Source organism: Heptranchias perlo, chromosome 15 (genome assembly GCF_035084215.1).
Source record: "Heptranchias perlo isolate sHepPer1 chromosome 15, sHepPer1.hap1, whole genome shotgun sequence".
NCBI lineage: Eukaryota > Metazoa > Chordata > Chondrichthyes > Hexanchiformes > Hexanchidae > Heptranchias > Heptranchias perlo.
The window spans coordinates 11,520,414-11,538,327 of NC_090339.1; the positions used below are offsets into that span (position 1 = coordinate 11,520,414).

General features: G+C 43.0%; 1 protein-coding gene across 1 annotated transcript; it reads right to left on the minus strand.

Moving 5' to 3' along the window:
* Positions 1-2,721: 2,721 nt before the first annotated feature.
* Positions 2,722-8,858, minus strand: LOC137332688 (TLR adapter interacting with SLC15A4 on the lysosome-like). Its single transcript, XM_067996635.1, has 2 exons — positions 8,611-8,858; positions 2,722-5,330 (listed from the first exon to the last, which is right to left on the minus strand). Exon 2 carries the CDS (start codon positions 5,320-5,322, stop codon positions 4,402-4,404), a length of 921 nt encoding a protein of 306 aa, XP_067852736.1. The 5' UTR covers positions 5,323-5,330; positions 8,611-8,858; the 3' UTR covers positions 2,722-4,401.
* Between the last annotated feature and the right edge of the window lie 9,056 nt (positions 8,859-17,914).

Consider the following 17,914-nt stretch of genomic DNA (forward strand, 5'->3'; position numbering starts at 1 on the left):
AGGGCATTATTGCACAAACCAGACAGGATTCGCGAAGACATGGCAGTAGTGGTGCCAATATAATATGTAATGTGCGTTGGTCAGAAATTCAATGTAAGTAACACCCATGACAAACCCTCAAACATCCTTGTGCATCCCCTTCATGCTCACAACACGTTTGCCTTACGCTGCCTACTGCACATATGTGATGCATGCCCTGTGGCTGCAGCACAGGTAGTGGCAGGTTGAATGAGGCTGGCCGTGAAAGAGATGCATGAGAGGGTGAGTATGAGATAGAGCCATGAGATTGTATGAGGATTGGGTTGAGTGGTAGTGGCAGGATGAGTACTGGCGAGGTGAGTAGGTGCAGGTAAGATGAGGATGAGGTTTGAGTGGGTATGAGGGGTGATGTGACAGAGTAGTGTTGGCAGTGCTGAAGGAGATGTGGGGTGGGGGCAGTGATGTGGCAGACGGAGTGTAGGGGAAAGACTACGTGTGCTCACTTTGGCTGACCTACTGAAGTCATTGGAGCGCCTCCTGCACTGTATGCAGGTGGGCGATATGTTGGTTGTGCTGGTAACCTCCTCTGCCACCTCGAGCCAGGCCTTCCTGGTGGCAGAGGCAGGCCGCTTCCTCCCGCCCGCCGGGAGGAAGATCTCTGTCCTCCCCCTCCTCCTCACCCCATGTATTGATACCTGGAGTGAGGCATCATTAAACTGGGAGCAGCCTTCCTCCTGGGCTGCTCCATGCTGTAATTTTTGCTATTTGTTGCAGCATCTGTCAGTGGAGGACTGCCCCTTTAAATAGAGCTCCTCCAGCTGACAGATCTTACTGCGCATGCGCAGTCCACCCGACGCGCAGATCAGCAGTGGGGAACCCGGAGGAGCAGGTAAGTGGATCCAATTAGTGGATTGTCTGCTACGATTGCATGGGAAGCAGACTAATTTCACCGGGCACGTTACCCATGCGCCCGATAGCCCCCCCGCCGAGAACCCGCAGCCCTGCTAACATCGGGCCCATTGTGTCTACAGCACAGAAACAGGCCATTTGGCCCAACTGATCTATGCCAGTGTTTATGCTCCACACGAGCCTCCTCCCTCCCTACTTCCTCTTGCCCTATCAGCATATTCTTCTATTCCTTTCTCCCTTATGTGTTTATCTAACTTCCCCTTAAATGCTTCTATGCTATTTGCGTCCTTGTGGTAGTGAGTTCCACATTCTTACCACTCTCTGGGTAAAGAAGTTTCTCCTGAATTCCCTATTGGATTTATTAGTGACTATTTTATATTTATGACCTCTAGTTTTGGACTCCCCCACAAGTGGAAACATTTTCTCTACGTCTACCCTATCAAACCCTTTCATTATTTTAAAGACCTCTATCAGCTCACCCTTCAGCCTTCTTATTTCTAGAGAAAAGAGCCCCAGCCTGTTCAGACTTTCCTGATAAGTATATCCTCTCAAATCTGGTATCATCCTTGTGAATCTTTTTTGCATCTTCGCCAATATAATATGGCGCACAGTGCTCCAAATGTGGTTGAACCAAGGTTCTATACAAATTTAACATTACTTCTCTGCTTTTCAATTCTATCCCTCTAGAAATGAACCCAAGTGCTTGGTTTGTCTTTTTTTATGGCCTTATTAACTTGCGTCACTACTTTTAATGATTTGTGTATCTGTACCATGAGATCCCTCTGCCCCTCTGCCCCATTTAGACTTATTATCCAAGCAGCACACAGCCTCCTTATTCTTCCTACCAAAATGCACCATCTCACATTTATCTATATTGAAATTCATTTTCATTTACACACCCATTCTGCAAGTTTATTAATGTCTTCCTGTATTTTGTCACATTCTTCCTTTATGTTAACTGCACCTCCCAATTTGGTGTCGTCCTTAAATTTTGAAATTGTACTTTCCATTCCCGAGTCCAAATCGTTTCTGTAAATGGTGAACAACGATGGTCCCAGCACCGATCCCTGTGGAACACCACTTCCCACCTTTTGCCAGTCTGAGTAGCTACCCTTAAGCCCTACTCTCTGTTTTCTGTTTTGTAGCCAGCTTGCTATCTATTCTGCTACTTGTCCCCTGACTCCACATGCTCTGAAAGAGAATTTCAAAATTGTTGAGAAACATTTAAATTTACTCTTGGAAAATAGGAGGTGAAGGTTTTCTTCATGAGACTGCTAGTGGCTTCAATGGGCAAATAACAGGCATTTAAGAAAGGTCAGCCCGTTGTTCTTACTGCAGTGATATCTGAATGATAAAGCTGACAGGCTTTTTCCTGAACGCTCTTCTGATGCCACAGTGACTGACTTTGTGAGAGGTCAGTGTGGGAGAGAAAATCTCCAAAATCTTTGAAAGTGCCGTTCCATCGGAATTTGACTGGCGATTTGCCAGGATGTTTTCCACTTTTAGAAATTAGGAAGTTTATCTTGCCACTTTTTTATAGTGATAACTAATACAAGTGCTAACTTCACTCTCTACTGAGTGAGTTTAGTCTACACTATAGGAGTCTTCAGCCTTACCAGCAGAAATATGGCCAAACAGGACTCACCTGCAATAACACTCAGTTTGCACTTCTCAAGTGGTTTGATGGCCACTGAACTATTAAAGAAATGGCCAAGGATGTTAATCCTGCTCTAAATATCAGGAAATAAATTAAGCAGAGCACTGAAACTGCACAGCCTGATTAACTGACAACACTGTTTGTCTGATTTTGAAAGACAATTTTATTATCTCTGGTGCTAGACCCAAAGTATTTACTCTCATGTGTAATCAACATTTGAGTTTTGAAATCAGAGATAAAGATTAAATTTACAAACTGTATGCATCATCTACTTGTCAAGGTTGCATTAAAAACACTGGGGCAAACGCAGGCAGATGACATGTGATCAGATGTCATGTAATCAAGTGTCATGGAATCGGATGCCACATGATTGGATGTCACATGACTGAATGTCACGTGATCTGATGTCACATGATCAGACCTCCAGGAATATGTCAAACCAGAGTTGGCAACCCTACCTGTCGTACACAATGTACGCAGTTTGGACTCTCATACTCCACCTGTACAGTAATCAAATATTATCCAGCCTTGCATTCACTCCACAGAAATGGACTATCCAGACTCCAACACAACTGGATCACTACCTGGCACCATCACAGAGACAGTCACTTGGATCTCCACAACCTAAAGCATGGAGGAAGTAGGACTTCCAGTAGAGAAGGTTGGCCTGGAGAGGCCAATAACTTGTAGACTGATGGCAGTGATACATCAGCACTATGTTTACAGTGTTATAACCCCCTAGAGACATCTATCCCAGCTGGTTACCCACACCTAGGAGATAAGTACCTCCATCTCTGACATCCATAAAATACTGGACTAAGTGCTGGCTGAAGTGGAGACCTCATTGACCTCGTTGACCTGAATGAGTAAAATAGAACCAATGACAAAGCTGGGTGCCACCGAGGCTGGATGTTGGAACCCGTGTCAATATCCTTTCCTCTGATACCATGTAGCCCTGGGCACCCCTTGAGTGCCAGCTTAGACCTGGTCTTCCATGCAATGGAGTCTGGAAGCTCCTTAAATATAAGAAAGCTGCAACCTGACCGGCTGAATTGAATCCACCCCTCCAGATAATAAATTAGTGTTTAAGCAACTGTTTTGGCAACCCGTAACCTCTGACCCCACCGAACATGTCGACCAATGTAGGGTATCGTTTGACTGTCAGAAAAATTCCTGAAATGCAGAATTTCACTTCCGCAGTCACCTGAAGTTGTGCAGTAATTAGGTTAACACCTTCACCAAAACAGCGGGGGGCCTTTTAGAAGAATTCATGAAGTATTAGCACACGAATATCCCATAGGGTTATTTCAAAGGTACTAGTAATTCGACTTATCAGATTTTATTTTTGGCTGGAACATTAGGATAAAGTCCAAAACACAATGTATATACCTAACATTGAATTTCACATCATTATCTAATATGCTGGATTTAATTCAGCAGGAAATAGGTTACATTGAAAAATCCAATTTAGTGCAATAAATGTCAAATAATTTTTACAATAAGAAGATTCCTTCCTCACTAATCGACAGATTGAGCAGCTTAATCCTCTTCCAGCACTTAGAACCAAAGGGAATGTTTGTGTTGAATGTTACCTAATGGCATTCTTGAATGTCACTGTACTGTAGGCTTCAAAATTTGTTCAAAAAAAAAATCATACGACAGGCGCTCCAAGGAAAAACAGCTACTTGAGTGAGAAGTGAAGGACATCTAGCATCCAGAAACTGTATTCCAGCCTGAGTCAGCACCTCCAAGGGGGTGAGGAAAATAAGCTAGAGCAAGGAAGAGAGTACAGGGAGGAAGTCAAGAGAATGTTTCTGTGTTATCAAAAAATCATACAATTTTGCTCATAAGCAGGTTTAAAATCGTCGGGCAAGCTCATCAGTTTGCTGGTTTGATATCTGCAAGTTAGGAGTACAGATGTCAGATGAATTGGTTGCACAGGCAACACTGAGAAGGCAGTTTAGAACAATGTCCTTAGCTTTTGTGGGCTCCATGTTTTTCTCATGAGAAATCTGCAGGCTAATTTGATCAATGTTGGTCATCAGGAAGTGGGAGCCCAGTATTTTTGTTGGCGATGCACACTTTGTCATGCTGTCCTCGAGATACTGCTTATACAGTTCTGTAATCTTTTTCTCCATGTAGTTGTTGAGCACAGAATTGGATAACGGCTCTCTCTGAAGGGGGATGCTTTTGTCGCTGAAAATGAAAGTATCTGCTCTTGAATGTTGCAGGACTTCACACCGAGAGCCAGGTAGCGGCGGCCACACAGGTTGGTCCTCCATCTGAAGGATGGGCCAATTGCAGCTTTCGGAATCATCATCCATAAAACAGCAGCTGCTTGCAGGACTATTGGGTGTAACATTATCTCCGGCAATCTGTAAATCTGTGTAACTCTGGCAAGTGGTGGACCAAGATCTGTACCAGTCCAAATCGCTTTCACTGTGTACAGAGTTCTTTGGTATGTCTAAAATGTCAGAGGTCTTTCTTTCAAACATGGGTGCCCTGGTATTCACACCAGTTGCTTCCTCTTCACCTTGCACCTGGAGTGATTCTCCCTTCTCTTGAATGATGCTACCTAAAGTGCCTTGAATGTTTTCTTCTGCATTGTGCTGCTCGTGTTCAATGCCTTCTGTGAATTCAGATGAACTGAAGAGCTCTTCCCAGGAGTTGGTGCTGGTCTTAGGTGTCTTCCTGGAGTTCACACAGTTATGGTTGTGGGTGCACTCCCTTTGGTGGTGGTTGTAACGAATCCCAGTGAGGAAGCCTTCGGCTAACATGACGGATGCTATTGAGACACAAAGCAGTTTAATGTCAATGGTAAATGGGGTGCAAAAATCTACTACATGTCGCAACTTATATCTGTCAGACTTTTTATCTTCTTGGGTGGCACCGAGGGTAATTAAACTTGGTGACAGCATTCCAGGGGTAGGGAGTAAAAAAAATCACACACATGATAAAAAATGACCAGGGGGGTGGATTTTCTTGGAGCTTCTCCTGTTCCGCCAGTGGAACCCCACTTACCTGCATCAATGGGGTTTCCCCCGAACTTCCAACAAAGTGACGGTGGGTCAGCAAGCGGGAGGAGCTTCTGCTGAACTTTAACCCCAGGATCCATACGCCTGACCACTTGGCCCTTGCTAAATGCTGAGTGAGGGCAAGATCAATCTCTACATGGTCGAATAGCAAACTAATATTTGCTGCTCAAGATCAACTTATCAACGTATTCAAATTTGCCACCATCCACGGACGCGCCCTATCAATCACCGCCGCTCCGACAGCACGGCAGATTTGAATCAGCCACATTCAATTGGTTTGAAGTGTGAACACATAGATTACTGATTGGCAAGTTGTGGCAGAAAACCTGCCCAACTGAGGCAAAGGCAATCAAGGCCAGCTCATTGCTGGAACTTTCCAGCAACGTCCTAGAATTTGGTCCACATTTGTAAAAAGAAAGAAAAGAGAAACTTGCATTTATGTTTGCATTGAAACTTGCATTTATGTTTGCATTGAAACTTGCATTTATATAGCACCTTTCAAGACCTCAGGACGTCCCAAAGAGCTTCACAGCCAATGAAGTACGTTTGAAGTGTAGTCACTGTTGTAGTGTAGGAAACTCGGCAGCCAATTTGTGCACAGCAAGATCCCACAAACAGCAATGAGATAATGACCAGATAATCTGTTTTTTAATGATGTTGGGTTGAGGGATAAATATTGGCCAGAACACTGAGGAGAACTCCCCTGCTCTTCTTCGAATAAAGTCATGGGATCTTTTACGTCCACCTGAGAGGGCAGATGAGGCCTCGGTTAAACGTCTCATCCAGTTGAGTCAGCTGACTGAGATCAGGGGAGCAATGGTAACCGATGGGCTCAATGAAGTGACGGAAATTTGAAATGGCACATATTAACATACCAGTGGCTGAGCCAGTAGAAAAGCATCTTTCATACAGATAAAATTCCTATTGAGTTTTACGTACACCCTGACTAGAAACTGCAGCACAAGACTTCAGAACCATGGATGTGGCAAGTCCAATTATTGGGAATCAGGCAGAGCATTACAAATGGGAAAGGCAGCAGGGAGAGGCAGAATATCGAGAATGAAGCGGACAGCGCATCAGAAAGTAAGGCAAGTGAGCAGGTGAGGAGAAGCCAATTACCAGGCCCAGCAGCATCGGGTCTGACAGCACATGTGCTCCTCGCCTAATATTTCATGCAATTTGACACCTACAAAAAGAAAGAAAGAACTTGCATTTATATAGCGCTGACTGTCAATTACTTTAAATGTGTCATTCAAACACAGCAGCCACTTGCGCAAAGCAAGATCCCGTAAACACCAAATAATCGATTTTTTGTTGGTGGTTTTGGTTGGCCAGGAGACCTCCCTACTCTTCTACAAATTGTGCCATGGGAACTTTAACAATCAGCCAACCTGGTGGACAGGGTTTCAATTTAGCAACTCATCCAAAGCACAGCGCCTCTTCACCAACGTAGCATTCCCTCGGTGAGGCAGCATCCTCTTGGGAACCCGCACGTACTCCCACTTCACCCAAGCCTCTTAAAGGATTGATGAAGAGCCAGAGAGCAGGTAGGTGCTGGAAGCCAATGTGTTATCGGACATGGCTCCAGCTACCAAACAATGCTGATTCCATAAATTCTTCTAAAAGAGAAGTAGATAGTTGCTGGAAAGAGGAATATTCATGGGTGAACAGGAGAATGGTATTGGACTAGTTAACTAATGGGGAAAAACACACTGGAGCAAACTTGGGCCGAATGGCTGCTTCTGTCTATAACGTTCTATGATCTTATGACTGTGCACCCAGAGGTTCAAGGTCATCACTATCTCTACAAGGCCACAACACCCAATAGCAGCCTGCCGCCACAGTTGCTCCTCCCACATAGGGACTACTTAGGCATAGCCTCAGATGAGACATTAGGACAAGCACATCTTATAGGTTTACCAAGAGGAAGCACAGTGGTAGGAATTCAAGTATATAACTGATGTAAACAAATACTAATCTTTTTTTATTTCTCCTTAGTGCAGACAGCGCTTGTTGGGAAGGAAATTCTGGGAGGGGGCTGAAATATGGAAGCTGAGCTTGAGTAGAGGGAAATGGCATGTTCTTGGAGGGAACAACGTGCAGGTTTTCATTGCAGAAATAAAGTTATCTGGTGGTAGGACGTGTCCGTTACTGGACGTAGTTCTCGATCACTGAGTCCCGCACCAATCTCCCTGCCCATATATGAGCTCGCTCCATGGCAACCTGTGGGCCTACAGCCCCATAGACTTCTCACCTCCCTGTTGCATGTTCACTCCTCAGTGGATGGCAAACTGGAGCGGCATGCAGTAGGTGATGGTGATTTTGTCTCGTCTGAAGAGCGATCCCCCGCCTGGACCCAGTGAGTTGTGCTGTCACCCCCAGCTTCACCGAAAGTTGTGAAATTCAGCGCGGCACCTCGCCTTAATAAGGATTCCATTCAAATTAGGGTTCTACTTGTCGGTGACGCTGTCTCTTCTAGCCCACAAAAATCGCTGCTCGCAAGATGCGCTGCACTAGAAACTGGGCACGATGGGCCGAATGCTGGATTTTGTGAGCGATGTCCCACCACGGGAAAGCAACAATTCAAATTCTCCAGCAGGGAAAGTGCTCCTCTGGTGGAACCATTTTCCAGCATGGATCAGAGTCTTCCGAAGAGGAGGAGAGAGAAAGAGAGAGAAACTAAAATGGGACACATACAAGCAAATGATTCTGTACTGGAGTTGGCCCATTGCTGTATTGCCAGCTATTTGTTTTCTCTACTGTTAACATCAGGAGATTTTACTTTGTGATTTGAATTGAAATTAGGTGCTGATTTAAACATAAATATGCAATTAATTTGAATTGTCGTACAGATTTGTTTGACTCCATTTGAAAATAAATAGCCCAATGAATACATCAGATACAAGTTTATTCAGACCAATAGGCTCAGTAAACTTGATAAAGTCCTTCATATTACTACTTAATTGAAATTTTTGCCAAAAAAGGTACCAAAAAACCAAAACCTTAAACAACATTGAAAATTGCACTTACTTGATTTCCTAAGTGAAGTTGATACGAAGTTCTGTAATTTTGCCTCTTCCACTCTTCTTGGAAATGGAGTATTAATGAACGTTCAGTCTCAACATAGACATCATTCTTGGCCCTGGTGTACTTATTAATAATCAATTCTTTCCAACAATGGTCAATAATTCAGTTATATGGATCCAAAGAAACTATTGTCTACTCTGTGCTGTTTAAATATGTTCACTGTTTGATAAGTCAACACCCAATAAAAAGACCATTCATGGGTTTGTTGCAACTCTATAATTGCTAAGAACGAAACTGTTCACATGACTTGTTGCAATTAACTTCCTCTTGCTTTGCGAGTGTTCAGTGTTACAACCACTGACACTTTAACCCTTCAGATCCAAGGTCTTTTTCAATGTATCAAAAATTATGGGCTAGATGTTCTGCCCATTGACTGTGAGTGAGAATAGTTACAGTTCAACCAGGTTATCATCTTGTTTGGTGCATCAAAAGTTTTGGCATGTAGACTAGTGATAGTGATGGGGCCTAACATGGTTAGAAACCTCTGAATAAGATTCATAGATCGCCAATATGTCACTCCACTCCATTTTCTGGCAGGAGAATATTATCATGATAGTTAAGATACCTATTTTAGTTAGAAGCACAGATGAAGAAATATTGGAAGAAAGGTATGAAACTCTCACATTTCGATTGTATTGGCATATCATTTTCTGACATCCTTTAATGCTTCTTTTGTTTTTTATTTCTCTTAGTTTCCTCCGTGTCTGTGAGTGTGCTTTAAATATCATTTTTTTATAACAATACAATTCTGAGACTCTCCTATTTAGCGTTCCCCTGGTTGACCCTTTCCTCGGCAAAGGTTTATCCACTTTTATTCTTTCCATTTATCATTTCTGTTTGTTTACTCTGTCTTGGCTGTCATGTGATGCGCTTGGAATCCTATGGTGACTTTCTGCGGTTATTCCAATTTTTGATTTTTGGTGGTCACTGCCAAGCTGACGCCCGGGGTCAGTCTCAAATATTTTGCTCAAGAACCATGGCTTTAGTTGGAGACTTAAACACACAAGGTACCAGAATTGTACAGTTCATCTTCTCTGCCTGGGTGTGTCAGATACTAAGTACTGAATAGGGAGAGCCTGTAATCAGTGAGAGGCATTTCGAATGGTCTTGAAATCTCTTTAGTCATAGAAAGTACTAAAAGGCTGAGAGAAAAGGGGAAGCACACCGCCATTTCCTCAATCAAGGGATTTGATAAAATATTAAGGACCTTCCAACCTCACAAAATCTTTTTGGCATCTTGTGATTTACTGAGGCACATGAATCGCTGGCCTTGAAGGATCAACTCTGCCACCCCCCGATGGAGTTCCCACTAGTGGGGAATATGATCTCCCTGAGGCATGTGTGTCCAACATGGTCCAATCTCCTGCATGTCTTTGCAGTGGGTAATGCTGGTGGTTCTGCTGTGCCTGTTGAAGAATTTTCCCACCTGAGCCGTACTGCAGTGGTTGATGTACAGCTGTTGTCGATTCTCTGGTGATCCCTGTCCATTCATCTACTCATTTCAGTAATCCTGTAATTGACCATCCGGAGCTTGAAAGTTCGACATTGGCAGGTATGTAAGTTTGGTATCATTATGAAGTGAAGGCAACTAAGCTGCTGGAAGTGACAGCCTTTTTATAGATCTCCTGTTGCCTTGTTTCCTCATGGCAGTTTTTGTAACCAGCTGAGTAGGTGCGGTTATGGCATCCTTCATCTTTGTCATTTATAAATATAGTGAAAAGCTGAGGCCCCAGTACAGATCTCTGGGGGACACCACTAGTCACATCCCTACTCTCTGTCTCCTACCTCCTAACCAATTCCCCACCCATACCAATAGATTGCCTCCAATTCCATGCGCTCTCATTTTTGTTAACAGTCTCTTATGTGGAACCTAATGGAATGTCTTCTGGAAGTCCATATAAATAGCATCCATAGACACTCCCTTATCTACCACATTAGTTACCTCCCCAAAAAATTCATCTAGGTTTGTTAGACAGGACTTACCCTCTACAAATCCATGCTGGCTCTCTCTGATTAGCTCATATTTATCCAAGTGCTCAGTCACTCTGTCCCTAATAACAGATTCTAGTAACTTCCCCACAACAGACATTAGACTAATAGGCCTATAATTTCCTAATTTATCTCTCCCACCCTTCTTAAATAGTGAAGTGACATTGGCAATTTTCCAATCCAAGGCGACAATTCCTGAATCAAAAGCATTTTGGAAGATCATGACTAGAGCAGCTATAATTTCCTCACCTACTTCCTTAAATACCACTGAGTCTCTTTGATCAGTTCATGCTTTCTAAGTGCTCAGTCGCTCTGTCCCTGATGATAGATTCTGGTAACTTTCCCACAACTGATATAAAACTAACAGGTCTGTAAGTTTCCTGGTTTCTCCCTCCCTCCTTAACAATGGATTGACATTTGTAATTTCCCAATCCAAAGGCACAATTCCCTTTTTTGAATTTAGATTTAATTTAGAAAATTATGACTAAAGCATTTGCAATTTCCTCACCTATTTATTTTTTAAATAAATGGGGTGGAAACCATCAGATTTGTCTATCTTAAGTCCCCTTATTTTCTCCATTACTATTTTTACTTATATTAAATCCAATAAATTCCTCCTCTTGACTTATTTTTAGGTTCCCTTCACATTTTGTTGTATTCCTCTACTGTGAAAATGGATACAAAGTACCCATTTAACAAGTCTGCCATTTTCTTATTGTCCATTTATAGTCTCACCTGTGTCTGTCTTTAATGTACCCATATTTCCTTCTATCACTTTCTTTCTCTTAATATATTTATAAAAACTTTTACTGGTAGCTTTGATATCCCTTGCTGATGTTTCTCATATTCCCTTTTTGCACCTCTCTTTGTACCCCTTTGTTACTTGTTATAGCTTTCCCAGTCCGCTGGATTTCCACTTTTCCTTGTATTTGCACAAGCTTTTTCTTTTATCTTGATATTGTCTCTTACCTCACTTGTTGACCATGGCTGCTTAAACGCATAAGTGCAGCTCTTACTTTTTTAGCCAATCAGGGGAATGGAATCTTTGAATTTTTAGCAAAGAAGGAGGCCATTTGGTCCATCGTGCCTGTTCTGGCTCTCTGAAAGAGCTATCTCTTTATTCCTATTGCCCTGCACTTTGTCTGTGCCCTTTTTATTATTTTCTTTATCAAATGTTTATCCACTTATCTTTTAAAAGCTATTTGAACATCTCTCTCTACCAGATCTCTCATAACCTTCTTTAAAATTTAAAATGATGTGGGTCCTTGTCAGATTTACAGTGGATGGAGGAGCTACAGCAAAAGAGGTACGTACTCTGTTTATACTGAAAACAAATAAATAAAAATAAGAATAAATATAAGTTATTTAAGTAACAAATAATGTAAAATTAAAGTTAAAGTAGTAAATGTAGAAGTAGGAGAGAAGAGGGGGGGGGAATGGGAGCTAAGACACCTTCAAAGCAAATTTTTTCGAACATTTTTAATTAACTGTTAAAAATTGTACATTGTAGCAGTACAAGGTTTCTCTTACTGAAGAAAGATATTGCCCAAAATGTTAGACTGCCTTTCTCTTCACAGATGCTCCCAGACTTGCTGTATGTTTCCAGATTTCCAACATTTGCAATTTTTTTGTTTTTGCTTTCTGTTTGTATTGTTTAATTTACTGTCACTTCTCTCTTCCAGGAAGGCAGCCTTGAAGAAGGTTTGTTCCTTTCTTCTTTGTGATTTCCACTTGTCTCTTTCACTCAGTTCACAATCATTGTTATTCCTTTCCTTTCTTCTTTGTGACTAAGATTCGCTTTTACAGCCATTTCTCAGCACTTGCCTCCAGTTCTGACTCATCCCACACGGATTCCACCTAAAGGTCCCTCTTTGGATCCATCCATGATATTCAATGCTCCTCTGACCACTGCAACCCTCCCTCGCCACCTTGTGCCACTGCATGCTCTCCACCTCTCTCTTCAACTGCATCGTCTCAATCTATTTCATTGTCCTGTAGGAGCTTTCATCTAATTTGACACTTTAACTGAAAACCTTCTTTTTCCTACCTTTCCCAGTTAACAAGGACCAAAAGCTCAAACAACTCCTGGATGCCAGCCAATCATTCCAATCTCTTTCTCCCTTTTCTTTTTTCTGAACTTATTTCTCCTTTTAACCTCAACCTTTCCTGGATTTTTACCCTTTGACTTTTCCATTTCTGACCACTATTGGTTCTTAGCAGGGGACTCACCTTCAACCCCACCTCAACGACACGATGTTCAGCTCTTCTTCCACTGCCTTTGCCTATGTGCTTTCTTTTGTTTTGGCCAGGACACTCCCTTTTCCCTGAAGCTTACTCTTTCTCCTGTCTTCAACCTTCCTGATGCTCCTGGATTCTCCATGTGGCCTCTTGCTTTCTCTTGATCTCTTGATCTTATCATCAAGAACTGCCAGGATAACATCGGCCATCTTAAAAAGAAAGACTTTCATGATCTCAGGACGTCCCAAAGCGCTTTACAGCCAATGAAGTATTCTACGAAGGGTAGTCACTGTTGTAATGTAGCAAACTTGGCAGCCAATTTGTGCACAGCATGTTCCTACAAACAGCAATGAAATAAATGATAATCTGTTTTAGGTGTTGGTTGAGGGATAAATGTTGGCCAGGACACCAGGGAGAACCCCTCTGCTCTTCTTTGAAATAGTGCCATGGGATCTTTTATGTCACCTGAGAGGGCAGACAGTTTAACGTCTCGTCCAAAAGACAGCACCTATGGCGGTGTAGCACTCCTTCAGTACTGCACTGAAGTGGCAAAAATGCTGAACAAATATTTTGTTTCAGTCTTTACAGTAGAGGACACTAAGAATATCCCAACACTGGACAAACAGGGGACTCTCGGGGGGGAGGAGCTAAATACGATTAAAATCACTCAGGAGATGGTACTCAGTAAAATAATGGGACTCAAGGCGGATAAATCCCCTGGACCTGATGGCTTACATCCTAGGGTCTTGAGGGAAGTGGCAGTAGGGATTGTGGATGCTTTGGTGATAGTTTTCCAAAATTCCCTGGACTCAGGAGAGGTCCCGGCAGATTGGAAAACTGCTAATGTAACACCGTTATTTAAAAAGGGTAGTAGGCAGAAGGCTGGAAATTATAGGCCAGTTAGCTTAACATCTGTGGTGGGTAAAATTTTGGAGTCTATTATTAAGGAGACAGTAACGGAACATTTAGATAAGCATAATTTAATAGGACAAAGTCAGCATGGCTTTATGAAGGGGAAGTCATGTCTGACAAATTTGCTTGAGTTCTTCGAGGATATAACGTATAGGGTGGATAAAGGGGAACCAGTGGACATAGTGTATTTAGACTTCCAGAAGGCATTCGACAAGGTGCCACATAAAAGATTATTACTTAAGATAAAAAATCACGGGATTGGGGGTAATATTCTGGCATGGGTGGAGGATTGGTTATCGAACAGGAAGCAGAGAGTTGGGATAAATGGTTCATTTTCGGACTGGCAACCAGTAACCAGTGGTGTTCCACAGGGGTCGGTGCTGGGTCCCCAACTCTTTACAATCTATATTAACGATTTGGAGGAGGGGACCGAGTGCAACATATCAAAATTTGCAGATGATACAAAGATGGGAGGGAAAGTAGAGAGTGAGGAGGACATAAAAAACCTGCAAGGGGATATAGACAGGCTGGGTGAGTGGGCGGAGATTTGGCAGATGCAATATAATATTGGAAAATGTGAGGTTATGCACTTTGGCAGGAAAAATCAGAGAGCAAGTTATTTTCTTAATGGCGAGAGACTGGAAAGTACTGCAGTACAAAGGGATCTGGGGGTCCTAGTGCAAGAAAATCAAAAAGTTGGTATGCAGGTGCAGCAGGTGATCAAGAAAGCCAACGGAATGTTGGCTTTTATTGCTAGGGGGATAGAATATAAAAACAAGGAGGTATTGCTGCAGTTATATAAGGTATTGGTGAGACCGCACCTGGAATACTGCATACAGTTTTGGTCTCCATACTTAAGAAAAGACATACTTGCTCTCGAGGCAGTACAAAGAAGGTTCACTCGGTTAATCCCGGGGATGAGGGGGCGGACATATGAGGAGAGGTTGAGTAGATTGGGACTCTACTCATTGGAGTTCAGAAGAATGAGAGGCGATCTTATTGAAACATATAAGATTGTGAAGGGTCTTGATCGGGTGGATGCAGTAAGGATGTTCCCAAAGATGGGTGAAACTAGAACTAGGGGGCATAATCTTAGAATAAGGGGCTGCTCTTTCAAAACTGAGATGAGGAGAAACTTCTTCACTCAGAGGGTGGTAGGTCTGAGGAATTTGCTGCCCCAGGAAGCTGTGGAAGCTACATCATTAGATAAATTTAAAACAGAAATAGACAGTTTCCTAGAAGTAAAGGGAATTAGGGGTTATGGGGAGCGGGCAGGAAATTGGACATGAAGCTGAGTTCGGATCGGTCAATGCCCTGTGGGTGGCGGAGAGGGCCCAGGGGCTATGTGGCCGGGTCCTGCTCCGACTTCTTGTGTTCTTTAGATTTGTGGTTGGGATCAGATCAGCCATGATCTTATTGAATGGCGGAGCAGGCTCGAGGGGCCGATTGGCCTACTCCTGCTCCAATTTCTTATGTCTTATGTCCTTATGTCCTTATGTCCTTGATTATGTGCTTAAGTGTCTAGAGTGAGTCTATGAACCCACAACCTTCTGAGTCAGAGGTGAGAGAGCTATCACTGAGCCAAGACTGACACCTTAGTTTCTTAATCTGCATCGCTGACATCTTAGTTTCTGCACTCCCTTTTGTCACTCTAATCTATCTCCCTCTTAACTTGCAGCTCTCTGTTCTCCCAGATCAAACCACTACATCATCAAACCTGCTGACAAAGGAGGCACTAGTTTTATATGGCATCAGGACCTCTAACTGGTTGAGGCTGAATGCCAACTCATGAGTAGCTCCCATGGCACCATGACTCCACTACCAAACAGAAAACCATTATTTCTCAGATTATTACCAATCTCATCTCTCCTGGAGATCTCCCCCCGCCCCCACCCCAGCCATTGCCTCCAACCTGATATTTCCCCAACCCTGCACAGCCCATTTCTGCCTCCTCTCCAAAATACGCAAATCGAAATGTTCAGGTAGACTTATTGTTTCAACTTGCTCCTGTCCTACTGAGCTAATTTCCAGTAATCTTGACTCTTCTTTCCCCCTTGTCCAATCTCTGCCCATTTACATCAGTGATACTTCTGATGTTCTGATGCCCTCTGCTACTTAGGAGATTTCAGGTTCTCCAGTCCCAATCATTCCCTTTTCACTATGGATCTACAGTCAATCTCTCACCAGCCATCTCTCTGCTTCTCCCTTGACTAGCAGCCCAGCCAGCCCCCATTCATCACCACCCTCCTCTGCCTGGCAGAACATGTTCTCACCTTGAACAACATCTCTAATAATTCCGTCTATTAATCCACTCACTTCCTCCAGATTAAAGACGTTGCTATGGAAACCCTCATGGGTGCGAGCTATGCCTGTCTCTTTGTAGGAAATATTGAACACTCTTTGCTCCAACCCGACTCTGAACTCCTCCACAACCTCTTCCTCTGTCCGGTTCTGAGGAAAGACTGTGCCTGAAACACTGGGGATAATTTTGACTTTAGGCGATAGTGTAAAACGGACGATATAAATCCAGCCGCCCGTTATACACTTCTCCTGATTTTCATTTCCGATATCGCCCGTTTTACACTATCACCCAAAGTCAAAATTACCCCCACTGTGCTATCTTTTCTCTCCACAGATTCTGTCTGACTTGCTGCGTGTTTCCAACATTTTCTGTTTTTATTTCAGATTTTCAGCATTTGCTGTATTTTGCTTTCTATTAAGATTATTGTGATAGCAATAAAACTACTCCTGACATTTGGATAGCATTCCTACTATAATGTCATTGCTTGTTACAAATCTTAAAAGAACTAAAATAGAGGAGAGCAGAATTTCAGATGATCGCTGGTAATTTCAAGGCCAGGGCTGTCTTCATGACCCACCCAAATTACTAACACTATACTTCCTGTGGCATGGAGAAGTCACCATGGAGTGTTTGTACTTAAATATAGTAACTACATACCAGTCAGGGAAAGTCCTCAACACATCCAATATGAAACTGCCGCACTTTATAGGATATTGCAGTAAACAACAGAGATTTCTAGCTGTACAGTCCTCACCACTTATACTGTCCACACTTAGCATTAACAGCTGCCTATATCGGGCAAATAGCGCTGATCATTTGCCATTATCCTAGGAGTCAATTACAAAGGCACTGCTTATAACGTATTAAGCATGCCGACTATTTCAGGCAGTTCAAGAAGCACTTACCCTGTACTCACCCATTTCAAAAGCTCTGCTGATTCTGGATGCAATTGCTAACAGTTAGGAGAGGCAGTTGCTAAGTGGAGATTTTCTGTTTTTTAATATGTTGTTACTTACCTGTTTGGTTTTACCTTCCACTGCCTACAGCGGGCAAATCACGGTAACACCGATACACTGGCTATAAGAGGTAGAGACTGTAATGTTAAGATTATAACACACTTATACCTCTTCCAAGGAAGCCGTACTCAAAAAAGCTCATGCAGTGCAATGGTAAACTAAATAACTGTCTAGCTTTCCTACATCTGAGGTGTTCTCTTCAAAAAAAATCCATTCTTTTGCTATAAATTAAACTCAATTACACCCAAATTATATTTAGGATTATGGTTGGTGTTGCTTAAGGCAATGGGAGTTAAAGTTCATTGCTGCTACACACAGCGAGCTTCACCACACTGCGAGCTTCCGTTCTGCTGTGATAAAAGCCGTGAATAGAATCAATGCTCTTCCCAATGGGACAGAAGGAAAATCGAGAGGTCCACTCACCTCATTTAGCTCCTCTGTACATCCCAGTTGATAATAATAGGCCCTTTAATCTTATAAATCAGGTCCTGGGAGATTAAGAGTACAACAAACCTACTTTTGCCACTCTGCTGCCGTATTGTCTTCCGTTTATTGGCCTTCCCTTTAGGCCCATCGGAGGCCAATTCGTAAGATTGATGCAGGGAATTCCTTCACATGGTGGGTGGGGGGCGAGGGGGGAATTGCTAGACCCTCTCCCTCCATTCGCTGACCTCAGGTCGACTACTGCCCTTACCCGGGGCCTACTACCACCTTCCACATGAAGGCCCTACAAAGCAGAGGTAACTGGGGTGGACAGGATGGAAATGAGCTGGGGGCCTGGTTCCCTTCC